Below are 26599 nucleotides of genomic sequence, written 5' to 3'. Positions count from 1 at the left end.
CCCTTTACTAGAGTGCTTGCACCTGGACAAACATCTCCTTGAACAACAAAATACAAAGAAACTCGAAGGGACTAAAAGTAACTGCATGCATGCACAGTTGGGGCAAATTATGAACAGTAAGACACAAAAAGGCCAAAAGCCAACTGCCACTTCTGAGGTGTTAGGAGCAAAAGCAGGGTGCTGCACGTGACCCCTGCACACAGCATCACCAAGGGGGTGGGCAGACCACCTAAGGCACCCCTCCCACCTCACCCCCATCCCCCCCACCCTCACTCCATTTAAGGGACAAGCTCACCCGCCACCCCCCACCCCTGCACCCCCACCTGTTTCTTGTTTTGCTCCCTCCTGCTGCAGGACGAGTCCCAATAAAGCCTTGCCTGAATTCCCCACCTGGCCTCTTACCAATTTCTATTGATTAAAGAGTCCAAGGACCCCAGGTGGTAACAAAGGGAGCATGACACTGGTTTGATGTCAAAAAAAAAAAAAAGAAAAAAAAAGACATCTGGGGGCTTCCCTGGCGGCGCAGTGGTTAAGAATCCGCCTGCCAGTGCAGGGGACACGGGTTCGAGCCCTGGTCGGGGAGGATCCCACATGCCGCGGAGCAATTAAGCCAGTGCGCCACAACTACTGAGCCTGCGCTCTAGAGCCCGCGAGCCCCAACTACTGAAGCCCGCGCGCCTAGAGCCCGTGCTCTGCAACAAAAGAAGCCACCGCAATGAGAAGCCCGCGCACCACAACGAAGAGCAGCCCCCGCTCGCCGCAACTAGAGAAAGACCGTGTGCAGCAACGAAGACCCAACGCAGCCAAAAATAATAAATAAATAAAATAAATAAATTTATTTTTAAAAAAATCTGGCTGCTAAACTAGGTTCTGATACATGCTATCTGGCCTCGGTTAAGTTCCTTAGTTTCCTCATCTGACTGGTCCGTTTGGGGACTAAATGAGAGGATGGATATATATGCACTTAAGACAGTGCCTGGCAGGCAGCGCCTGGCAGGCAGTAGGCACTCAGCGAATGTGAGTTCTCTGTAACACGAAAACAACGCTAACAGCTAAGATGACAGTCACCAAAGAACCAGTACGTGCAGTTACAGGGCTAGAGAAGGATGAAGCACGAGCTCCTGCCCCCTCTTTGCCAAACGCTACATCTGGGGCGGGGGAGACTCTAACCCGTCACGCAAACTAAGTTTCCAGTTTCCAGCCGCACCTGCCTCCGGCGTCGCTTCCGCCTCCGAGACGTCCGCGGGGGTGACGGCCCGGTCTGGCGGGATGCGCGCCTGCGAGCCTCCCGGGGAACTCGGAGCCGCTCCACGGTGGCGCCTGCCACTACCTTCTCCACCCCTTAGTAACCGCGACGCGCCGGCTGCCCGAGTAGGCCGCAACTGATGACTGGAGCTTCTAATTAGTACAAGTTCCGGCAAGCCCCGCGGCCACTTCCGCTGGCAATCTCGCGTCAGCCAGCCCCAACTACGGATCCCGATTGACTCTGCGCGGCACGTCACGCCGTCAGCTCCAGCCAATCGGCTTCGGACAAGTAGGAGGGGAGAGAGACGCAGAAGCAAGCAAGATGGCGGCGGCGGCTGCTCAGGGAGGGAGAACCGGTGGTGGCGGAGGCAGTAGTGGGGCTGGCGGTGGTTCCAGCTGTGGGACAGGCAGTAGCCGCAGCGGCTTGCTGGACAAGGTGAGAAATCGGTTCTTGGGGGCAGGCGAGGCCTGGGGACGCCCGGGAGGCGGCGAGCCCCCTTTCCCATCCTCGCCCCCGTTCCCATCCTCGCCCCCCTTCTGCGGCTTCCCAGGGGGAGTTCTCGTCTGGCCCACCGTGAGAGCCCTACGGGCGCTTGTAGTCCGCTCCTAACACACCTCAAACCCGGGCTCTCTCCTTTTTAGGACTTCTTTTCTTTTCGGAAGTGTTTGGTCCTTAATGCCGGCCACTACAGCTTCTTAGGAATATTCGATTATTCTCACATTTCAGTGCGGCCATCGCTTTTCCTTGGTGGTGCTGGGGGCCACTGTTGAATGTGCCCATTTTACCGATAGGGAAATGTGAATCCTGACTGAATGAAAGCCAATGTTCGAAGTCATTAGTCTCCAATCTCCCCATCACGACCGCCACACTTGTGTGCTGCTACAGATTCTAGAGTGCTCTTGGCCTTTTGCTTACTGAAGTTTCTAGGCGTTTTATCTCGGTACCCCGAATACAGAGCTTCGAGTATTGACTTCCCCTACGCGCTGACAGGAAGCCTTTAAGATTTATCTTTTTTTCCTCTCTCCTTCTTCACCCTCCCCCATCCTTCACTCCCCCCTCACGCCTGCCACCAAGTGCCCTAGGTGACTCGTATTCATGAGCTTGCTGCCTGCTCAGGTTTACCTCTTCTCCCTCTCCACCCATCCAGTTGTGTTTTTTTGTTTTGTTTTTTGTTTGTTTGTGTTAATGTGGTCCTAACAACAAGGGCTTAAAAGAAAAGAAAAAAAGGAAGATTCTTTTCCTGGGTTGGCCCTTCTTACCCTTTGCATAGCATCTTGAGAGAAACAATTGCGTGTAGGTCTGGGTCCTAGTACTGGTTCTGCCTCTGATTAGCTGTGTGACCTTGAAATGTGCTTGTTCTCCCTGTGTTTTGTTTCCTCATCTGTAAAATGAGGGACTTAGCCTTTACCCTAAGGTTCCTTCCAGTTCTCTCATTGTAGGGCCCTAAGCCAGTTTGATGAGAAATGTTAAGCATGGGGTCTTTAACATAGTAAATAGTCAGGATTGTTTACTTTAATTGGAAACAGCTTTCAGACTTCTTTGTACTTAACACATGGTAGGTGCTTAAGAAATGAATACATGATCATATCGAGGGGTTTGGATCCAGATCTTTTTGCTTCTCTTTTCGGGTGTCATTGGTTTTGAATTACATGGTTCTCACACTCTTAACCCTTTTTAAGAGATAGGAACATGTTCTGGGAGTTGGGATGGTAAATCGCTCCAAGGTATGTGAAAGTGTTGAGAATTGACGGTCATTTTCATACACAGATCCTGCCTTCCTGCTGGGTGAACACCTCACGGCCTATGTTCATTCTGTCCCATTGAGTGCTCTTGCTCTTTGCTCCACTTGGATCATCACCAGCAAACATTAAGCATGGACAGTCTGCTAAGGCAGTGATTACTGAAAAGTGTACGGCATCAGTGTGTTTTGGAAGAACCTGTGTTTGGGGGTCATAAGATTTGGGCTTGGACGTAGATCTGCTAGTTTTAAACTGTATGAAGACTGGCAAGTCAGTTAACCTCACCAAGCTTCCCTTTCTTCACCTGAAATATTAGGGTTTTGGGGAGAATCAAATGAGATGATATACGTTAATGATCTCTGTAACCTGTAGTATCTAATACAGAGGTGTGATGGCAGAGGAAAAAAATCGAGAATCCTACTGTCAGAAAGTACTCAGTATAGCTGAGTATAGGACATGAGGTACCCAAAATATTAAACATAAAACTATTTGGTATTCACTTGTGTACTTTTTACAGAAGTTAAAGTGAGAGAATGATCCCTGAGATCTAATTGAGACGGGGATGAGAGCCCTAGGGAAAGACCTCATGTTTGAGAGTGGAACTGGGACCTTATTTTGAGAGAGAGACAGAGACAGACGGCATACGAGTTAAGAATGTCCTTGAACAAAGGTACACGGTGCCTGATGTTTCTCAGGTACTGAGTTGACTGACTGATCTCTAAGACAGGGGTCCCCAACCCCCAGTTCCTGTTAGGAACTGGGCCGCACAGCAGGAATGGGGTGCCAGCGAGCAAGGCTTCATCTGTCGCTCCCCATCGGTCGCATTACTGCCTGAACCTTCCCCGTGCACCCACCACAGTCTGTGGAAGAATCGTCTTCCACGAAACTGGTCGCTGGTGCCAAAAAGGTTGGGCACCGCTGCTCTAAGAGACCTGTAATGACAAATAGGTAGAATCAGATGAAGAAGGGCATGGATTGCTTGAAGTAGAAGTAAGAAGGAAGCCTGTTGAAGGTTTTTGAACCTAATATATAAAGTGGTTTTAGAAAAGTTATTCAAATAGTTTGGAGTGGTAGAAATTAGAAGTCTTCTAATAAGGCCTCATACCATACTAGTATATGGGGTTTAATATAAAAAGAAAGACAAGTTTGAGTTCTAGTGCAGCATATTAAAAACTACATGGTTTTGGATAAGTTATGATATCACTGAACTTAAATTTCCTTATGTGTACATTGTGGATGCCCATACATATTGCAGGCTTGTTGTCAATATTAAGTCATAATATTGGTAAATGTTCTTTGTACAGGGCTATAAAAATAGAATGATAAGGTGAGGGGAACCCTAACTTGAGTTAAAACGCCTCAGAAAGGAGCACTTGGCAGAATTAACTAAGAAGTGAGGGGCCGAGGAGAGAGAAAATAAGTCAGGAGCTGTTTAGGTGCTTTTTCTTGGAGAGCTTCATTTCAGCCTTACACTGAGTTGTTTTTCCTCCGAAGTCTCTGGCATTTATTGCACATGGGAATTAAGCTGTCACTTAATATGACATACTGTTTTATATTGTTCTACCAATTTGTCCGGTTTCCCATGAGACGTTCTCTATAGTGATCGACACAGAATAAATACTTGCAGCATTGAATTTAGCAGAGAAAAAACTTCAGATCTGCCACCCCAGTCTTCAGAAACTGCCTTAGAGGATGATGCCTCTATTTGTCTGAAAACTGAGGGTACTGTGGAAGAGAAAATGGGGAAAAAATGTTACTCTCAGTGGAGCAGGAGCTGAATGAATACAGACGCTTTTGCTCTGTGGGAATGAGAGGCTGTTACCTTACAGTTTCTTTAATTTGATTTGTCTTGATTTTTTGGAGGGTTTTTATTTTATTTCTTGCAGCTTTGGTTTTACTTGCCATGAAGAAATGTAACAGAGATGCAAATGTGCTTGTAGTTTTCCCTAAGCAGATGTGAGTTTCTGCTTCTATGAAACTGACTTTGAGAACAAAGCAATTTTAGTTTCCTGATCTTAAAGATAGGTATGCAAATATAACCTTCCAGCTTCCATCACAGAATAACTTAGATCATTGCAGTAAGTTATTTTTCCCAAAATACATCAAAGCATTTTGTTCTACGTAGCAGGCTATAAAAATTGTTTGCTTTATTTGTTTTGGCTATTAAAATTGACATGTGGCATTAAAGCATGCTTTCCAGAACTATATCCAAATTCTTTTAACCTCATAGTTGGATTTCTGTCTCTTGGCTGGATTTCTTTTGGCTATTAAAATTGTTTTGGCTATTAAAATTGACATGTGGTATTAAACCATACTTTCTAGAAGTTATATCCAGGCCCTTTTAACTTCATACGTGGATTTCTGTCTCCTGGCTGAACTGTCAACCTGATCTTAAAGTACAGCTTTTATACCTTAGTAGCTGAGAACATAGGTTCTGGAGCCAGGCTGGCTGGCTGGCTTTGAATCCTTGCTCTGCCACTTAACAGATATATGTTCTTGGGCAAGTTAATAAATCTCTTTGTATCTCAGTTTCCTCATCTGTAAAGTGGCAATAATAATAGTATTTACCTTAAAAAGTGGTTTCTGGCACATAGTAAGCACTCAGCAAAACATGTATAGCTGCCACTAACTAGCTTGTTACTCTGGATTTCAGCTTCCTTAGATAATATTTTTTATAACATATGAAGACTCTACATCAGACGCTCTTGGGGTTTTAGTTAAAAATACAGATTTCTGGACCTCATCCCAGACCTGAATCAGATTCTCTGGGGGTGGGGCCTGGACAGCTGCATGTTTTCACACATAGCTGTTTATTTATTTATTTCCTCTACATTTTAACAGTTACATCCAGGTTGAGAACTAAGGGGTTTTTTTCTTGTTTGGTTTTTAACTATTCTGCTTAATCAATAGTGATTTCTCTAAAATGTTTATAATGAGGAGACCTTGAAGTTCATGTGTTCAGCCTCCTCATTTTATAGACATGGACACAGTTGGAGAGGGGAAGATGAAGCAACTTGTCCAAGAGCACACAGCGAGTTAGTTACAATTCCAGAACCTGGCTTCCCAGCTCTTAATCCAGTACTCTTACCTTACTTAGTACATTGCCTCTCATACTGGAGCAGACTATGTGCTAGCTAATGTAGTAGTGGAAAGAGCATCTGTTTTTGAGGTTGGAAGACCTAGGCTGAAGCCTTGGCTTTGTCACCCACCAACGTGTGTCCTTAGACAGGTCATATGTACTCTTTTGCTCTCTTCGATGGGATCTTAGCTTGCCAGACTCGAACAGGGTAGTATGCCTGTACCCTAACCCAGCTCTGACAAAGAGGGCGAACAGTCTTATGGCAGTACTGTGATATGTGTGTTTGTGTTTAAAGAAACAAGATGCAGGCTTTTAATACTATTTTGCAAACTAAACTTTAAAAGCATCTCAAAACTCATTATTTTTGACTTCATCAAAATTAAAAACCTTTTCGTGTCAAAGGACATTATCAAGAAAGTGGAGGGCTTCCCTGGTGGCGCAGTGGTTGAGAGTCTGCCTGCCAATGCAGGGGACACGGGTTCGAGCCCTGGTCTGGGAGGATCCCACATGCCGCGGAGCAACTAGGCCCATGAGCCACAATTACTGAGCCTGCGCGTCTGGAGCCTGTGCTCCGCAACAAGAGAGGCCGCGATACTGAGAGGCCCGCGCACCGTGATGAAGAGTGGCCCCCGCTTGCCACAACTAGAGAAAGCCCTCGCACGGAAATGAAGACCCAATACAGCCAAAATTAAAAAAAAAAAAAAAAAAAAGTGGAAAGACAGTCCACAGCATGAGAGAAAATGTTTGCAAATCATATCTGGTAAGGGTCTAGTATCTAAACTATATAAAGAATCTTATAACTCGATAATAAAAAGACAAACCAGTTTTTAAAAGAATAAAGGATGTCGAACTTCCCTGGTGGCGCAGTGTTTAAGAGTCCACCTGCCAACGCAGGGAACATGGGTTCTATCCCTGGTCCGGGAAAATCCCACATGACGCGGAGCAACTAGGCCCATGTGCCACAACTACCAAGCCTGCGCTCTAGAGCCCACGAGCCACGACTACTGAGCCCATGCACCACAACTACTGAAGGCTGCACTACTAGAGCCTGTGCTCCACAACAAGAGAAGCCACTGCCATTAGAAGCCTGCACACTGCAACAAAGAGTAGCACCCACTCATTGCAACTAGAGAAAGCCCACGTGCAGCGATGAAGACCCAGTGCAGCCAAAAATAAATAAATAAATAAATAATTTTTTTTTAAAAAAGAACCTGTCATTGCTTCCCCAACATTGATTTTAAAAAAAGCAAAAAAACCCGATAAAGGATGTGAATAGACATTTCTCCATAGAAGATATACAGATGGCCAGCAAGCACATGAAAAGATGCTCAACACCATTAGCTATTAGAGAATGCAAATCAAAACCACAATGAGGGGCTTCCCTGGTGGTGCAGTGGTTGAGAGTCCGCCTGCCAATGCAGGGGACACGGGTTCGAGCCCTGGTCTGGGAAGATCCCACATGTCGCAGAGCAACTGGGCCCGTGAGCCACAACTACTGAGCCTGCGCGTCTGGAGCCTGTGCTCCGCAGCAAGAGAGGCCACGATAGTGAGAGGCCCGTGCACCGCGATGAAGAGTGGCCCCCGCTTGCCACAACTAGAGAAAGCCCTTGCACAGAAACGAAGACCCAACACAGCCAAAAATAAATAAATTAATTAATTAATTTTAAAAAAATACTATCATTAAAAAAAAAAAAGATTACAATAATGGCTGGTAAATTGTTCAAAATTAAAAAAAAAAACACAATGAGATACCAGTAGTATGGCTATAATAAAATAAGAAAAATAACCATTATTGGTGAAGATGTGGTGATATTGGAATCCTCCTACATTTCTGATGGAAATGTAAAATGATGAAAGTTAAGAAGAGTTACCATATGACTCAGTATATCCCACTCCTAGTTATAAACTCAAGAGAATTGAAAATGTGTGTCTACACAAAAACTTGTACACATGATCGTAGCAGCATTATTCACAATAGCCAAAGGGTGGAAGCAACCCATAAAAGTGTGGTATATCCATGCAGTAGAACATTATTTGGCCATAAAAAGGAATGAAATATTGACACATGTTACAACATGGATGAACCTTGAAGATGTTATACTAAGTGAGAAAAGCCAGTCACAAAAGGCCACATATTATATGATTCCATAGATATGAAATGTCCAGAATAGGCAGATCCATGCAAACAGAAAGTAGATTAGTGGTTGCCAAGGCTGGGGGTGGGGTGGTGGTAATTGGAGTGACTGCTTATGGGAATAGGGTCTCTTTTGGGGGTGATGAAAATGTTCTGGAGTTAGATGGTGATGATTGCACAACCTTGTGACTATAATAAAAACCACTGAATTGTACATTTTTATTTATTTTTAAAATAAATTTATTTATTTTTAAAATAAATTTATTTATTTTTGGCTGCGTTGGGTCTTCGTTGCTGCGCGGGCTTTCTCTAGTTGCGGTGAGCGGGAGCTACTCTTTGTTGCAGTGCGCGGGCTTCTCATTGTGGTGGCTTCTCTTGTTGCAAAACACGGGCTCTAGGCGCATGGGCTCAGTAGTTGTGGTGCACGGGCTTAGTTGCTCCGTGGCATGTGGGATCTTCCCAGACCAGGGCTTGAACCCTTGTCCCCTGCATTGGCAGGCAGATTCTTAACCACTGTGCCACCAGGGAAGGCCAGAATTGTACGTTTTTAAATGGTGCGTTTTATATGTGAATTAGATCTCAATTTTAAAAACATTCTTTTTATTTTTACAGGGTTTATTGAGTACCCTTTAAAGCTTCAAACTATTATTTTTTTAAACTATTTACCACTATATACACAGTGGTATCAAAGGTTTTAACAACCTCTATCAGCCCAAGTCCCTTCTTTAGCTGTTGCCTGCACCATTTCTCTGTACTGACCTCCGTCTTGTCAAATCTCAGTAGTGGTTTTTCTTATTACCTGGCCTTGAGTATTTGACTCATCGATCACTTCTTTCTTGAAATATTATCTTTATGTGGCTTCTAGAACACCATGTGCCCTGGTTTTCCTCCTTCTCCACTTATCTGTCTTTACTGTTGTTATTTTTTCTTCTGACTTGTAAATATCAGCAAGCCCCTGGCCCTCTCCATGTACACTCATCCCAAGGAGATAAACAGTGTCATGGCTTAAATTCCATCTTTAAGTTGATGACTTCCACATTTATATTTACAACCTGGACGTCTCCTCTGAGCCCAGATTTATATGTCTAAATGCTTACTTGTCATCTCCACTTTGATATCTGTTAGGTGTATTAGACTTAAGTAGCCAGAGCCAGTCTACTTACCTCCAGTTACTCTGGTGTTGCCACTAATACTCATGCTCATAATTATCGTGTGGTCATTTCTAACTTCCAACTTAACTCCAGTGATAACTGTAGCCAATAATAAGCCACTATTAAGCAAGTAATTTTCTTTGCAGTATTTCTTGCCCATTTTTATAAAAAATAGATGGAAATTGAAGATGAAGTATGTTGCCAGGAGCTATAATATCTCTCTTTGAGCTATCCTGGTATTTCTGAATTGGAATCTAAATTAGATGATAGTAAGCATTCTCAAGACAGACATCGTTTGCTCCCCAAATTGAACATTTTTTCCTTATTTTAAACTTACTGCTTTCTGATCTTTTCCCAAATAAGTGCATATGGGAGGTAGGGGTGCATATTTCCAACTCAAAAAGTATCTCAGCTTCTGAGTCTGCCATCAGTTTTCATAATCTTATTTTGGTTTAGAAAATTCTGAAATCAATGTAACTGTAGAGCTTAAACATCTCAAACTCATCATATACAAATGGGTATTTCTCCTTTTTCCTCCTCTGTTCCTTCTCTTGGAAAACAATATGGCAGCTCAGAGAGTTATCTAAGCCAGAATTCTAGTAGAATGGTCATCTCTATCTTCTCTCTTTCATGTTTCTTATAACTAGTCTGATGTTAAGTCTTGCCAGTTCTACCTCATAAATAATCCCCTTTCATCCCCTTGCTGCTGCTCTAATTCAGGCCCTGCATCTAAATCAGACCCCATCTGATGTGTTTATCTCCAGTCTTACTCCCCTCCAGACCATCTGCTAGGTTGCCACTAAAAATGACTTTTTTAAAAAACATAAGTTTGATTGTGTTGTTCACCTACTTAAAATATTCTCCACTGCTTGTTTCAGAATAAGGTCCCAAGTCCCCTAGCCTAGTAAATAAGGCCATCTAGAATATGCTCCCTCTGTCATGTGCCTCATCTCCTACTACCTTCCCCCTTTGCAGCCTACATCCACTTTGTAAACTGAGAGAGACCAAAGAAGAGAGAAAAAAGGTTTATTAATTTTTCTTAGAGCCATGTTCAGTTCTTTTAAAATCAGAGCAGGGTCCTTCCATTGGCACAGCTCACTTCTGGAATCCTTCATCTCTTCAGTGTGAATTGAGGAATCCTTTGAGTCTTACTGCCCAGTTGTCAAGCTAAGGAACTTTATGAACCAATCCACTGAGATCTTTATCACTGCATAACTTTACTTCTGTTTTCACTGCTACTAAAATCTTTTTATTATTCAAATTTGCAGTGGAGAATAACTGAAGTAAGTCTTTGTAATGTTCTATCAAAGCCATCAAATGCATAATTTTTGTGTATGGTTCATCATCCAGGTCTGGCATCAGTGTGCTGGTTTGATAAAGTGTTTTATGTTGATAGTGGCAGGGAAGTAATTTCTTTAAGATAGGCCTTTTTTTGAACTATATTTTCAGTCAAATAGCAGTTGGTTTTAAATGGAGGAAAATGGAAAATTCCAAATATTTTGTATCCTGCAGGTTTTGTTGGCATATTCAAGATTAAAATCTTTTTAAGATTTTTTTTGTTATTAACTATAACTTATTAGATAAGAATCAAGATACTTTGTATGGCTGTCATTTCAGGGGTCTGTGTCCTTTTTTTTTTATGGCTAATAATTCCTTTCCTTATATTTTGTGGGAAGCAGTGTAGAATAATGAAAGAGCACAGGTTTTGAAATTATGAAAACTTGATTGAGTCCCAGCTTTACCACTTCCTAGCTTTCACCTTGGGCAAATTTCTTAAACCCTTAGTGTTATCTGTAAAAGGAGGATGCTAGTCAGTTTGGGCTGCTCTAACAAAAATACCATAGACTAGATAGCTTAAACAACCAAAATTTATTTCTCACAGTTTTGGAGGGTGGGAGTTCTGAGATCAGGGTGCCAGAATGGTTGGGTCTAGTGACAGCCCTCTTAACTGGTTACAGACAACTTTCTTGTATCCTCACATGGTTAAAACAGAGTAAAAGCAAGTTCTCTCATGTCTTTTTATCAGGGCACTAATCCCTTTCACAAAGGCTCTACCCTCATGACCTAATTACTTCCCAGAGGCACCACCTCCTAATACCATCACATTGTGGTTTAGGATTTCAACTTATGAATTTGGGTGGCGGGAGGAGGGTGGAGATGATGGACAGAGGCTGGAATAAGTAAACCAAGAAAAGAGTAAGACATGGTATCTAAGAAAAGGAGAATTAGCCCAAGAGGAGGTTAAGGGAACCCCCCGGTCATAGTAAAGGGAGATTCCAGGATGACAGTTAATACAGCAGGACTGGAAAGAAATCCACCCAGATTGAAGCAGTCCCGAAGGCTCCAAGAGAGATTTCTCCAGGAAGATGAAATTCACAGAATGCTGAATATGATTGCAAATATTGAAAGGAGAGTTAAACAATTGAGGGAGAATTTGAGAATATATTGGTGAGAAATACGTTGTATGATTAAAAACAGCAACAAAAACAATAGTAGCTCCAAGAAAAGCAAAAAGCTATGCAGGAAAGAAAAAATAATCCTAATATACATGACTCATCTGTCAATAGCATTTATGGTCATATTGTAAACTCCAAATAATGATCTAGCAAAAACTAAGGTATAAGACCAAATCAATATTGATCTACTATAACTATATTAAAAAGATGGTGAGGGAGGAGCAGGAAAAATAAATGTGAAAGTGGCAGGGGATGAAGTAGTTAAATCTCATCTTTCATGGTGAAAAGTCAATAGACTTAATGCTGAGAACTGAAAATAATAATATAAACTTTTTTTTTTCCCCCCAGAGATGTGGATACCCAAAAAATCAGCCAAAGGAGTTGAAATTAGTGCCTGTCTCTGGGGAGTGGAAAATGACAATAGAAAGAGTCTTAAGGGGAGGGGAAGCAGGACTGCTGTTTTTTTTTTATAACTTACAGAACTCTTTAAACCGTGTGTGTGTGTGTGTGTGTGTGTGTGTGTATATATGATGTTGGTGCAAATAATAACTAAATAAGTCAATACTTGTGATTGTTGATTGTGCTCAATATACACATATCTATAATACACAGGAGGGAATGAGGGGAAGAAGAATTGTGTGCAGAGTTACCACATCCTTACAAAAGGAAGGTAATTTGCACTTAGGGTTGAGGAAGAGAAGAGTGAGGAAGAGGAGATAGTTTTTAAAATACCCTGAATAGCAATAGAGGGTACATGACCAGTATCGTACATTTCAGTTGATGGGCAGTTTTTGAGAATGATAGAAAATGTCCATCCTCCTGCCTTTTTTCCAGATGTGTCTCTGTACTACAGCAGAGGTGGTATTTGCTTTGATATAGGCTAAGGTTTTTCATATACACAGAATGGATGATGCTCCTATCTCTTCAGAAATCAATTATAAACTTTCTTGTTTATGTAATTCACTGGAAATGTTCCTGTTCCACTTACTGAAGATCCTTCTAGGTACCAGTGGAGTTAGAGCTGAGACTATTTTAGCATATGTTGTAATGGCTTCTTCTGTGTTTTATCCCCCCAAATTGCCAAGAAGTTATCATCTGAATTGTAGAGGCAAGTTTCTTTTCTGTGATGCACTGCAGGTAGTGATGTGTGGCTGGGTTTCTATGAGAACATAATTTTTTTTTTTTTGGAACGAGCCAAAAAATTTTAATGACTTTGATTCACAAATAATTCAAATTCTGTTATGGATTCTGGCTGTACAAGTTCTTTCTTTTGCTTGCTATTGTCAAAATGGGATTTACTAAACTAAGTGTAAGTGAGCTATTTAGCTAGATAGCCTGTGAATTTCTTCTTGGTTCAATTTGTATTTTTAAAATTAAGTGTCATGTTTGATTTGTAGGCTGGCAGGCTATGAGAATCATTATTACAACATGCTTCCACTAGTAATTTTCTCAAAGAAAATTCTTGTTTTTATGAGACACAAAGGGGAAAGGCCTTGCTTGAGTTTTAATCACTTGAAGTATGACTGTTTTAGTTCATGTTTTTTCCCCCAACAAACTTCACAGAATAGTTTTTCTTTTTTGTGTAATAGTATATAGAATCACAAAATTAAGTTTGATGAATTATATTTCTACACTCCTTTAAAATCTTCTCACGTTTTACAGATGTTTGTTCCATCTTTATTTCTCGTATGCAGCATCTCTGAACTTGTTCTCAGTCAGAACAAAGTCATGTACCTAACTGGTGATAGGACTCAGTTCAAAATGTTCTTTCCAACAGACTACACTGGATTTGCTGTTTTTCTACAGTTAAGACATGCTAATAAAATATAAAAGTTGTTAGCAGACAAAAATGTATTAAAGGAGACCTTCGTCATTTTGTTAGCATCCGAAAGTTCATGGATGTATATTGTCTGGGTTTTGTGGTCACAGAATGAAAGGATGAACAAGTGCAATTCCTTTCTATTCCCACATTTTAGTAAAATGGGGATGGGATATTTGAGTTCACACTGTAGTCTCTGCAGCCTATGTAAGTGTTCTGGTTTTGGCCTTGTACATTTGACTTTCTAGCATGGAGACTGGCAACATCATACGAGTACCACCTGATTCTAGTGACCTAGTCTCCTTCAACTTCATTTTCAAGTGTCTTGTCTTTTAGCTGTCCAACATCAGAAGAGAGAATAAATGTTATATATACTTGAGAATGCTCTTAAGGAAGTAGTTCATTTTACTTTTAGTAAGATGCCATATCTCTTAACGCACAACTTATCTGTTTGTTTTACAGTGGAAGATTGATGATAAGCCTGTAAAAATTGACAAATGGGATGGATCAGCTGTGAAAAATTCTTTGGATGATTCTGCCAAAAAGGTACTTTCTTTGGGGGTGGGGAGCGGGGAGCCTGTTAGTATGTATACAGCTGATGGCACATCTCTTGCAGGGTTTTTTCCTTCTATGACTTAGAATGACTTTAGTTTTCAGTGTTAGGAATTGAACCAGAAAGCATTTTCTAAAATCCTTACACTGTATATAGGGGAACAGGTGTTAAAATATAATTGTTAGTTACCTCAAATTTCTCTTCAGAGTCTCTAATTTTTGAATTCCAGAAAGCTGGTAATCTATCATTTTTGAGGTTAATTAGCCTAGAGGCAAGAGGGTTGAGGGAATATAGGACATTCAGCCATGATGGGTCATCTCTGTATTTTAAAAGGGAAAAGAAAAGTTTAGCTTCATTCTAGGGAAGAAGATGAGGATTTAAAAAAAAAAATGTATGAGAAGTTGATGAACTTTTTCTCTGGGATCTTTGTAAACAGGTTGAATCTTTTTTTTGCTTGGAGTGGCAAAATTCTGATTGGAGATAACAACTTGGTCATTTATATGATTAACATAACTTTCATCATGGAAATTAAGAATAAAAGCAGATACAAAGAGGGAGGTATTCCTATTAGCTTGCTTCCTTCTTCTTCTCACTAGGTACTTCTGGAAAAGTACAAGTATGTGGAGAATTTTGGTCTAATTGACGGTCGCCTCACCATCTGTACCATCTCCTGTTTCTTCGCCATAGTGGCTTTGATTTGGGATTATATGCACCCCTTTCCAGAGTCCAAACCTGTTTTGGCTTTGTGCGTTATATCATATCCTTTAAGCTCGGGTTTGTTTTCGACTGACAGTTTTTTAAAATCCCTACTGGTACTCTTCTCTGCTCCGTACAAAAAACAAACTTTCATCTTGGGGCCTGCTCATGTTAGGATTTAACATTATGAAATGTGAGCATCTGTAAATTTATGTCATAATTATCATTGATATTTTAGATTCAATGCAGTTATTTTATCTTTGATTCTGTTTAGTTATTAATGTAGAGGTTATAATCCAAGTGTGAGCACCTAATAGGAAAACACAAAGGAATAGTGAGACCCAGCTTTTCTCATTTCTAGCCTAGAACTTAACCCATTAGACCAGGTTGCTTCAAGCCACTCATTCCAGGGTATAGGTATACCTCACTTGATTGCACTTTGCTTTATTGTGCTTCATAGATAGTGCATTATTTTTTTTTTTTACAAATTGAAGGTTTTTGGCAACCCTGTGTGTTGAGCAGGTCTGTCGGCGCCATTTTTCCAACAGCATTTGCTCACTTTGTATCTCTGTCACATTTTGGTAATTCTCACAATGTTTCAAACTTTTTCATGATCCTTATATTTGTTATGGTGATCTGTGATCAGTGATCATTGATTTTACTATTGTAATTGTTTTTTGAGGCACCACAAACCACACCCATGTAAGACAACTAACATTTTAATTGATACATGTTGTGTGTGTTCTGACTGCTCCAGACCAGCCATCTCTCCATCTCTCCATCTCTCCCTCCTCTGGGCCTTCCCTATTCCCTGAGACACAGCAATATTGAAATTAGGCCAATTAATAACCCTTCGGTGGCTTCTAAGAGTTTAAGTGAAAGGAAGAGTTACATGTCTCTCACTTTAAATCAAAAGCTTAGAAATGATTAAGCTTAGTGAGGAAGGTGTGTTGAAAACCAATATAGGCCAAAAGCTAGGACTCTTGTGCTGGTTACCCAAGTTGTGAATGCAAAGCAGAAGTTCTTGAAGGAAATTGAAAGTGCTACTCCAGTGAACACATGAATGATAAGAAAATGAAACAGCCTTAATCCTGCTATGGAGAAAGTTTTAGTGGTCTGAATAGAAGATCAAGCCAGCTACAAGATTCCCTTAAGCCAAAGTCTAATCCAGAATAAGGTGCCATCTCTCTTCAATACCAAGAAGGCTGAGAGAGGTGAGGAAGCTGCAGAAGAAAAGTTTGAAGCTAACATGGGGTGGCTCATGAGGTTTAAGGGAAGAAGCCATCCCCATAACATAAAAGTGCAAGGTGAAGCAGCAAGTGCTGATGTAGAAGCTGCGGCAAGTTACCCAGAAGATCTGACTAAGGTAATTAATGAAGGTGCCTATATATACTAAACAACAGATTTTCAATGTAGGTGAAACAGATTTATATTGAAAGAAGGTGCCATCTAGGACTTTCATAGCTAGAGAGAAGCTTCAAAGGACAGGCTGACTCACTTGTTAGAGGCTAATGCAGCTGGTGACTTTAAATTGAAGTCCTTGCTCATTTACTATTCTGAAAATCCTAAGGCCCTTAAGAATTATGTTGTATCTTCTCTGCCTGTGCTCTATAAATGGAACAACAAAGTCTGGGCAACAGCACACCTGGATGACAGCACATCTGCTTACAACATAGTTTACTGAATATTTTAAGTCCACTGCTGAGATCTACTACTCAGAAAAAAAGATTCCTTTCAAGGTATTACTACTCATTGACAATGCACTTGGTCATCCAAGAGCTCTGATGGACATGTACACCAAGATTAATGTTGTTTTCATGCATGCTACATGACATCCATTTTGCAGCCCATGGATCAAGGAGTAATTTCAACTTTCAGGTTTTATTATTTAAGAAATACACTTTGTAATGCTGTAGCTGCCATAAATAGTGATTCCTCTGATGGATCTGGGCAAAGTAAATTGAAACCTTCTGGAAAGGATTCACAATTCTAGATGCCATTAAGAACATTTGTGACTCATGGGAAGCAGACAAAATATCAAACATTAACGGGAGTTTGGAAGAAGTTGATTCCATCCCTCATGGATGACTTTGAGGGGTTCAGTACTTCAGTGGAGGAAGACACTGCAGATGTGGAAACAGCAAGAGAACTGGAATTGGAAGTGGAGCCTGAAGGTGTGACTGAATTGTTGCAATCTCATGATCAAACTTTGACAGATGAGGAGTTGCTTCTTGTGGATGAGTAAAGAAAGTAGTTTCTTGAGCTGGAATCTACTTCTGGTGAAGATGTGAAGATTTTTGAAATGACAACAAAGGATTTAGAATATTACATTAACTTAGTTGATAAAGCAGCAGGGTTTGAGAGAAGATTGATTCTAATTTTGAAAGAAGTTCTGTGGGTGAAATGCTATGAAATAGCACTGCATGCTACAGAGAAGTCGTTCATGAGAGGCAGAGTCAATGAATGCAGCAAACTTCATTGTCTTATTTTAAGAAACTGCCACGGCCACCCCAGCCTTCAGCAACCACCACCCTGCTCAGTCAGCAGCCATCTGAACGTTGAGGCAAGACCCTCCACCAGCAAGAAGATTACTACTCGCTGAAGGCTCAGATGATGGTTAGCATTTTTTAGCAATAAAGTCTTTTTTAATTAAGGTGTGTACATTGTTTTTTTTAGACATAATGCTACTACACACTTAATAGACTACAGTATATGTAAACATAACTTTCATATGCCCTGGGAAACCAAAAAATTTGTGTGATTCAGTTTATTGTGACACTCCTTTATTGTGGTGGTCTGGAACCAAACCCGCAATGTCTCCAAGGTATACCTGTTTTAGGAAAGGATCAGATTTTGGAGGTTCAGATCTGTGTCAGGTTTCCTTGAAGCTGAGGGGCTAGACTGGGAGTTACTGAGCATGAGGTATAGGCGTGGCTTGTGTAACAGCTAGAGAACCTGGGTTTGAAATTTCAAGTTGTTTTCGTGATAATTACTTTTTGGAGACTGTTTGAATGCTGCTTACTTATAAATATGAGTAGTACACACTTAGAATTATTATAAAGATCAAATGAGAGATTTTATACTATATTTAGAGTATAAAGTTAAATATGTTGATAGTTTTCTTGTGGTCCCCACTCCTTCCTCCCCAAGTCAATCTATACATACTGAACTTTTCTTTTTAACTTAAAAAATATATTGAATGTCTTTCCATATTAGTATATATAGGACTACCTCATTCTAAATAGGACTACCTCATTCTAAATAGCCACCTCGTGCTATTGCATGTCTGCTATGTACTGCTATGTACTAGTTGTTGAAAACAGATCATTTTCGTAGGCAGTTTACTTTTCATAACAATCTTACCACTACCTGAAATATTTCTAAAAATTCCACTTCGGGGATTTTTCTTCAGAGGCAGTTAGAAAGCCATTGAATGAAGCAGGTTCTGATCAAAAGTGGTATTATCCAAATTGATCTCAAATCATAGTCACAGAATTTGCACCTTGACTGCTTACAGTATCAGATAAATCATCCCAGTATGAACTTTTTCACTATTAAGGCAGTTCAAAAGAATATGCCATAGGTTCTAGAGACAGTTCTCAAAAGAGTTCCAAAGATGTTTGAACAATGACAGCAACCTTATTATAGTTATATGGCCTCCCAAGAGAATGGCCTTAATGGAATTTCATTTGTTTGATTATATTTGTTTAAAACAAAACAAGATCTTGCCATTTTTATAATCACGTCATTTTTATACATAATAATAGTACCATTATAAATGTCTTCTGTGTGGTGTACACTAAAAATATATATACCATCACTAAATCTCATGACAATTCTAAAAAGTCAGTTTTATCTCCATTTTAGAGGTGACAATATTAAGCCTTGGGATAAGGAGTAATTTGTCAAGGTTACATTGGTTAAAAGCCAGAGTTCAAATCTAGGACTGCTTTACTCCAAAGCTCATACACTTTGTACTGTACTTTCCTGCCTGTCCCTTTCATAAAATTTAAATGACACATGTACACAAAGCTCTTATGCCAGTTTCTGGCACACAGGTACTCAAGTATGATAGTTAATACTGTCAAAAACTGAGTATAATAATAAGCCTACATGTATGGAGGAAGTAATTGTCCTTATAGTAAACTAAATTGTAGTAGTCACCCAGCTAGCTCATTTGGTAGAGCATGAGACTCTTATAGTAAACTAATTTGAAGTCAGTTTTCCTCTTTTAATGACCCTTGGAATTGGTTGAGTGTGGTCAAATCCACTGTGATTATTGGTTTTGTATTGTATGGAGAAATAAGCACAAGTCTTGACAAACTAGGTTGGAGGATCTCTTTATATATGTTGTCCTTGAACAGAAAAGATGAGAGCTGATTTATGCCCTGTACCTTTTTCCTTTCTTCTTTTTTGAGATGTTCTTTGCAGAACTAACCAGAGAGAGCCTTGCTTCTCTTGCATAAACATAAGGATGAAAATGAAATAGTTAAATTTTCAGTGTTTTTATAGCAAGACAAAACTGTCTTCTTTAGGACTATCATTATGAAAGTTTTTGTAGCCCTTGCTTGTCAGTTTGTGTTATTTCTCTTTTGTGTGTATGTTTGTGTATTTTCCCCTTAACTTTATCTGAACCTATTTTGTGATGATGGGGATCCTGACCATTTATACCTCATATAAGGAGAAGAGCATCTTTCTCGTGGCCCACAGGAAAGATCCCACAGGGATGGATCCTGATGATATTTGGCAGCTGTCATCCAGTCTCAAAAGGTATGACTATCCTCACAGATTCTTAAATCCTGATGTTGGGTTTTCTCTGCGTGTTAGTCATTATCAACAGACTATTGTATACCTACTCTTTGCAGATCATAGTGCTAGTCATATAAAATGAAGAAAGGATTGTGAACTAGAAGGTTTTCCTTAGTATTGCACTTCTGAGATTCCATTATCACAGAAGTGCTCTGAGGATAAACTGTGGGAGAAAGTACGTTGGTGGAAGAATAAAGAATGATTCTCTTTTTCCTTGTGGCCAATAAACTGAGCCAATTAGAGAGCAGAACTATAAACTATATATGTAACTGTAAAGGCCAAAGGTATGAAGTCAGTTGTCTTTGAAGAACCCTATTAGCTTCTATGTCTTCTGTGATCCTGACTGCAGTCTGTGCAATCAGGAATCTCTGAAACAATGCACTGGGCAACTCAGAGAAGCACAATTCAGTCAGCAATGGGTGTAACTTTGTGCAGCTGACACCTCAGGTCTTTCTAGGTATCTAGAACTGGGTTCAAATTCCAGCTTGTCTCTTTCTAGCTGTGTGACTTTTGGTATACAGGTAAACTATTTGAGCTTTAATAGAGTAAAAAATGACTCATACAGTTTTTGTGAGGATGCCACCTGGTATATATAGTTGACTCTTGAACAACAGGGGTTTGAACTGCGTGGGTCCACTTATACATGGGCTTTTTTTTCCCAATAGTAAATACTGAAGTACTGCACAATCTGCAGTTGGTTGAATCTGCAGATTCGGAACTGTGGACACAGAGGAACCACCTATATGGAGGAGTGACTATGAGTTACACATGGATATTCAACTGCGCAGAGCATCAACACCCCTAATACCCTCTAACACCCTCCCCCCGCCCCATAGTGTTCAAGGGTCAACTGTATACCAAGCATTATGAGAGATGGCATCTGTTGAGCATTTACTATATACTAGGTATTGTGGCAACTGCACTGTCTCATTTAAACCTTAGAACAACCCATTTTAAAGATAAGAACCCAGGCCCAAAGGGTTTAATGAATTATTCCAGGGTTATAGAGCCCAAAAGTGAATTTAGCCCACATCTGAACTCATGCTCTCAGTCACTATCCTAAAAACACATGGTATAGTTCCTAGCACATAGTAGGCTCTCAAATTTTAAGTGCAGTTACTCACATATATGAAGGTAAGTATAGCATCAACGCCAAACAGCCTCTCATTACCAACTTGTGGAGATATCTGTAAGGAGAAGCAGACCTTCATTCTGATGTTGCACCTGAGTTCTTATCTCCTGGCAGGACTCATAGCTGCCATTTTGGTCTCAGCTGTCATAAATCTGCACCCTGTGCCAGGCCCCTAAAGCAGAGTTGCAGAATTCTAGACCCTAGCAACATCTTGATTTCATTATTTACATTCTGACTTAAGTATTTTTTAAACAGCTTTATTGAAATATAGTTCCCATACCATAGTTAAACTATTTAAAGTAGTTCAGTGGTTTCTAGTGTTTTTAAAGATGTTTACAACCATCACCACAGTCAACTTTTATTTATTTATTTATTTATTTATTTATGGCTGCGTTGGGTCTTCGTTGCTGTGCGCAGGCTTTTTCTAGTTGCAGAGAGCGGGGGCTATCCTACATTGCAGTGCGCAGGCTTCTCATTGAGGTGGCTTCTCTTGTTGCAGAACACGGGCTCTAGGCGTGCGGGCTTTAGTAGTTGTGGCTCGCGGACTCAGTAGTTGTGGCTTGTGGGCTCTAGAGCGCAGGCTCAGTAGTTGTGGCGCACAGGCTTAGTCGCTCTGCAGCATGTGGGATCTTCCCGGACCAGGGCTTGAACCCGTGTCCCCTGCATTGGCAGGCGGATTCTTAACCACTGCGCCATTAGGGAAGTCCCCCACAGTCAACTTTAGAACATTTTTATCCTCTCCAAAAGAAACTCTGTACCCTTTAACAATCATCTCCCTATCCCCTCATTCTCCCAACCTGAAGTAACCACTAGTCTACTCTATACATTTCCCTGTTCCGTTTATTTCATATGAATGGAATCACGTGTAATATGTGATCTTTTGTAACTGGCTTCTTTCACTTTGCATAATGTTTTCAAGGTTCAGCCATCTTATCAATATTTCATGCCTTTTTATGCCAAATAATATTCCATTGCATGGATATACCACATTTTGTTTATCCGTTTATTAATTGAGGGACCTTTGAGTCATTTCCACCTTTTGGCCTTTAAGAATAATGCTGCTATGAACATGCATGTACAAGTTTTTGTGTGGACAAATTCTCATATAATATACCTAGGAGAGGAATTGCTGGATCATATGGTAACTCTTTTTTAATTGCTTGAGGAACTGCCAGACTGTTTTCCAAAACAACTGCACCATTTTACAATTCCACTAGCAGTATATGAGGGTTCTGATTTTTTTCACATTCACTGCTCACTTTTACCAACTGCCATATTGTTGGTGCCTGTGGAAAGGAAATATGCCACCTCTGTTCCTTCTTGTTGTAGTGAAATACAGGCTCACTCCTCTTTCCTTAGAGATGGCTCCTGGCTCATTGGCACTCTCTTTAACATAGCTCCTTTCAGAAGGCTTGATTGATGATTTCAGTATCCAAGTAGATGATTATTCCAGTACTCTGGCCTCTTAGTTTTACTTCCTCTCCTCTGATTATCTTGTTTTCTGCCATGTCTTAAATACTTATTTCCCTGGACATACCCTAGATCTTGCTATTACTGATAACTAATTACCTTCAATAATTTCATTTTTAAGTATCCCACTCTTTGACCATTGCTTTATATTTTTCTAGTTTATCTCCTTCTTGTTCTCTTGTCCAAACAGTTCTTCAGCCCCAATGGCATCCATAATCCATTGAGCCTGCCACCTTTTCCCTGGTCCTCTTCTCTTCATTGTCTCACTTCCTCCTTACCTAGCTTAGATTCCGTGGCATTTCTGTAGTGCGGTTACTCTCTCACTGTCCTAGAGGATCTTTCATACCTTCTCTATCCTCAAACCTCTTGCCCTCCTCCCCCATTTCACTCTCAGCTTCTTTTGTTTCCGGGAAGATAGCAGCAGTCAGAATTCTCCCATCGTTACCCACTCACAGTGCTCATCATACTCTACCTTCCTTCTCAGTTCCTATCTGAATTCTCCTCTCCATTTGTCCACTAGATTCTATCCCTTCTCATTTACTTGATGTTTCCCTCTCTGCTTGGTTATTCTTTCTGGCATACAAATATGTTGTAATTTCTCCCACCTGAAAAAGTTGTTTTTCTTTTCACATATTCTCCTCACATGGTCTTCTCATTTCTCTGCTCCCCTTTTTTCTTCTCCCATCATCTCTTGGATTTGCTTATCTTCACTTCTCTTTCCTCATTGTATTTGACCTGTCAGCAGCATTTGAACAGTGGATCACCCTCTCCTTGTTAAACTTTTTTTTTTTAAACTAGGCTTGTAGGATACCGTAATCTTCTGATTTTCTTCTTATCTTAGTGTCTCTGTTCCTTAGAGTCCTCTGTGATTCTTCATTATCCCCTGTCTCTGAATTTGAAATGCCACTAGTGCTCATTCCTAGCAGCTCTTCTCTGTCTATATTCACTTACTATGTGTAATCTTACCCAGACTTTCAGGTCTTTAAATACCATCTATAATGATGAAGATCTCTAAATCTGTATTTTCATCCTAGACCTTCTCCAAACTCCAGCTGTGTCCCAGCTTTCTGTTTGACATTGGATCCTAAAAAGCATCTCAAAATTAACATATCCAAAACCTAACTCTGCTATCCCCTACCTAAACCTGCTTTTCCCCATCTAAATAGATGGCAGCTCCATCCTTACAGTTACTCAGACCAGAACTCTGGAATCATTTTGACTCCTCTATCTCAATCCTTTGAATAGGTTGTCAGCAAATTCTGTCAGCTCTACCTTCTAATTATATTCATTCTAACCACTTACTGTCTCCACTGCGGCCATCATCTCTCAATTAGGTTACTGTAATAATGTCCTAATGGACCTCTGCAGCTGCTCTCCCTGCCCACAGTCTCTTTCCAGTACAGTGGGCAGAATGATCCTTTTAAAACGTCAGGCAGATCAACTCAATCCTCAGCGCAAAATCCTCTCACGTAGAGAAAGACCGAAATCCTAAGCATAGCTTAGAAGTCCATGCTTATCTGTTCTCTGCAGCCCCACACCCATGGACACACACTCCGCATCTCCTGTGGCTTTTATCCTCTCCCTCTCCATTCTGTTTGCATTGGCCTCCTTTCTGTTCTTCAGACATTCTGGGCACGTGCTTGCTTCAGGGCCTTTGCATTTACTGTGTCCTCTGCCTGGAATATTCTTTTTCCAGATAGCTTGTTCTCTTACCTCTTTAGGCTCTGCTCAAACATCTGCTTAGTGAAGACTTTCCATATTTAAAAGAATATCATAATTTTTATTTTATTGTTGGTTCCCTCACACAGCAAAATAAAAGTCTCAAAGACAGATTTGTCTGTTGTGTTCACTGATGTATATCCTTAGCATCCAAAACTGCCTGACATATATGGTTGGTCCTGAATAAATATTTGTTGAATTAATGAGTAACTTTTAAAAAATGCATTAGATCGTGTCCTGCCATCAGAGCCATGGAACTGGGCTCGAAAGTCCAAAAATTACTGTGATATCAGTTAGCAGCAGTTGATCAGAGCTTGAGAAAATTTTTTGAGGTGTCGAAAATATTCAGGGACCTTTACTCCTGGCTATCCAGGTTGGAAGTAACTGGCTAGACAACAATTTATTGAGCTATGATTTTTTTGAGCACTGGTTAATGATAGGCACTTATAACCATAACAGTGATCCTGAAAAGTAGATGGTGCTTTTCCTGTTTTAAACATGCAGAAAAAAGCAGAAGCTCAAGCCTCTGCTTCCTCTGAAGATAATACCAGCCTGACAGTCCACCGAATATGCCCTAATTAAATGGAGACAGAAACAGGTGGAGTTGCGGGGAGAAATGTCAGCCTGCCAGGGGTTGATGTTATAAACCCTCTTGAATGAGTAGAGATAGTAAAAGCCTTCAAGATACCTTAAGGTGTAGGTAGCTAAGGGATCTCTGGAGTTCATGTAGTAAAAGATATCCCTGGCCTGGGATCAGGGTAGAACCTGGAGCTAGATTGATTACAGGGAACAAGGACTGAGCAGCCTGGAATTGGGGAACATTTGTGAAAACAAGGGTTCTTCATTTATTAATAAAAATTTGATTGCCCAACAAACTCCAAGCTAAGAATAGAAAATAAGACAAAATCCTTGCCCTCAAGAATCTCTGAGACAGGGACTTCCCTGTTGGTCCAGTGGTTAAGACTCCGTGTTTCTGATGTAGGGGGTACAGGTTTGATCCCTGGTCAGGGAAGATCTCGCATGCTGCATGGTGCAGCCAAAAAATTTAAAAAATAAATTTCACAAGTGATACGTGAAAAATAAAAAATAAAAAAAAAAGAATCCCTGAGACTAGTGAAGAACAAAAATACGTAATTATCATTTCAATAGGTAATTTCACTGACAGCAAAGGAGCCTGTCATTAGACCTAGCAGATGATAGGCACTCAGTATTCGGGTTGACTATTAATTGATGGTGCATGGATGACAAAGGCAAGACATCTAACCCAGTTTGGGAAGGTTTTCCCAGAAAAGTTCATGCCCAAGTATGAACTTAACAAATGGGAACGTTTGCTATAGACAAATTAGTCTCACTAATCAGGTGAGACTGGAGAAAAGTGTCTACTAGGAATACCCTTCTAGCATAACAACGAAGCAAAGGCCAGCAGTGAAGAGAAGATGGTCCGTGTGGTTTAACAATCTATGACAAGGTAAAGGAGGCACACAGTAATTAAATCAGGGAAGACATGGCAACGCCTTTGAACCAGAACTTCTATCCTGAAGGTGCCCTGGAATTTTTTTTTTTTTTTTTTCTGGAAAGGATAATGCTGTATGTTCCCTATATCACTGGTAGCCAGCTCAGCCCTATTTTTCAAAAACACTTGGTGCTCTGTTGTTACTGGCTGAATGTCTGTGTTTGGTTTTTGATTTGTTATCTTTGCTTAGGTTCGATGACAAATACACTCTGAAGCTGACCTTCATCAGTGGAAGAACAAAGCAGCAACGGGAAGCCGAGTTCACCAAGTCCATTGCGAAGTTTTTTGACCACAGCGGGACCCTGGTCATGGATGCATATGAGCCTGAGATATCCAGGCTTCATGACAGTCTTGCCACAGAAAGAAAAATAAAATAGCCACTTCTAAAAGCAGCCATCTTTTGGCTGGATCATGCTGAATTGAGGGGTGAGGGAGAAAGAAACAGAGAACTTAATATGGATAAAGTAAGAAATGTAAAAAATGTCCGTTTTGTCTTGAAATTTTAGTCCATTCTGTATAAATAGAATTTTCTAGCTCAGATATGAGAAGTTGTAGCTCTGATATCTAGCTGTAGCCTCTTTGGTCTGCTGATTGCATTGTTTTGATTTGCTTTTCTGGAAAAGCATTTTTGCTAAAAACCGTACAGACTTCCTCCTTCATACCTAGCAGTACTTTATATAGTATAGCTTTGTGCCATGCAGCATTTGAAGACTCAGTTTTTTAAATTGTTAACCTGTTGCTGACTTTATTGTGTTAATTCCCATTTCAACAGCTGTTTCCCTTAATTCAGGATACAACTTCTTGTGTATGACAGTTTTCCTTCACACACCATTTTTGTGGGTGTGTATATATCTGACTTGGGGAGAATTGGGGGAAAAAAACCCACAGCTTTTTAATTTGTTTAAAAGAGACTTTCTGCCTGTTACATTTTGTGCTCTTAACCAATTAAAGAAGCCAATGGCATTTTTAGTTTTATTTTGTCTATGTTTTCCACTAGTATATCCCTGTTGATTTGTTTGTGCCCTTTATCAACTGCCATTTTCTAAAATTTTTTTCAATAAAAGGAAAGAAGATGTGAAAAAA

The 26599-nt window shown here is 40.5% G+C and overlaps 2 protein-coding genes across 3 annotated transcripts in view; one reads left to right on the top strand and one right to left on the bottom strand.

The window, feature by feature from the left end:
* Window positions 1–1260, bottom strand: part of XRRA1 (X-ray radiation resistance associated 1) — an 84730-nt gene extending 83470 nt beyond the window's left edge. For both annotated transcript variants that reach the window (XM_036861587.1, XM_036861588.1), the window contains exon 1: window positions 1208–1260. The gene's annotated coding sequence lies outside the window, so the exon portion shown is untranslated. The remainder of the gene's footprint in view (window positions 1–1207) is intronic.
* Window positions 1261–1531: 271 nt separating this feature from the next.
* SPCS2 (signal peptidase complex subunit 2) lies at window positions 1532–26599 on the top strand. The gene is made up of 5 exons (XM_036861593.1): window positions 1532–1681; window positions 14087–14170; window positions 14774–14934; window positions 19509–19643; window positions 25707–26599. Exons 1-5 carry the CDS (start codon window positions 1568–1570, stop codon window positions 25891–25893), a joined length of 681 nt encoding a protein of 226 aa, XP_036717488.1. The 5' UTR covers window positions 1532–1567; the 3' UTR covers window positions 25894–26599.

Source organism: Balaenoptera musculus, chromosome 8, assembly GCF_009873245.2.
Source record: "Balaenoptera musculus isolate JJ_BM4_2016_0621 chromosome 8, mBalMus1.pri.v3, whole genome shotgun sequence".
Lineage (NCBI taxonomy): Eukaryota > Metazoa > Chordata > Mammalia > Artiodactyla > Balaenopteridae > Balaenoptera > Balaenoptera musculus.
This window is presented reverse-complemented; position numbering and strand designations above follow the sequence as displayed.

What these genes read in the sequence shown, in the direction of transcription:
- SPCS2 (XM_036861593.1), top strand. Translation starts at nt 1,568, where the DNA reads ATGGCGGCGGCGGCTGCTCAGGGAGGGAGAACCGGTGGTGGCGGAGGC. An exon ending in GCAGCGGCTTGCTGGACAAG is followed by an intron (nt 1,682 to 14,086) that starts GTGAGAAATCGG and finishes TTTGTTTTACAG; the next exon opens with TGGAAGATTGATGATAAGCC. An exon ending in TTGGCTTTGTGCGTTATATC is followed by an intron (nt 14,935 to 19,508) that starts ATATCCTTTAAG and finishes CTTTATCTGAAC; the next exon opens with CTATTTTGTGATGATGGGGA.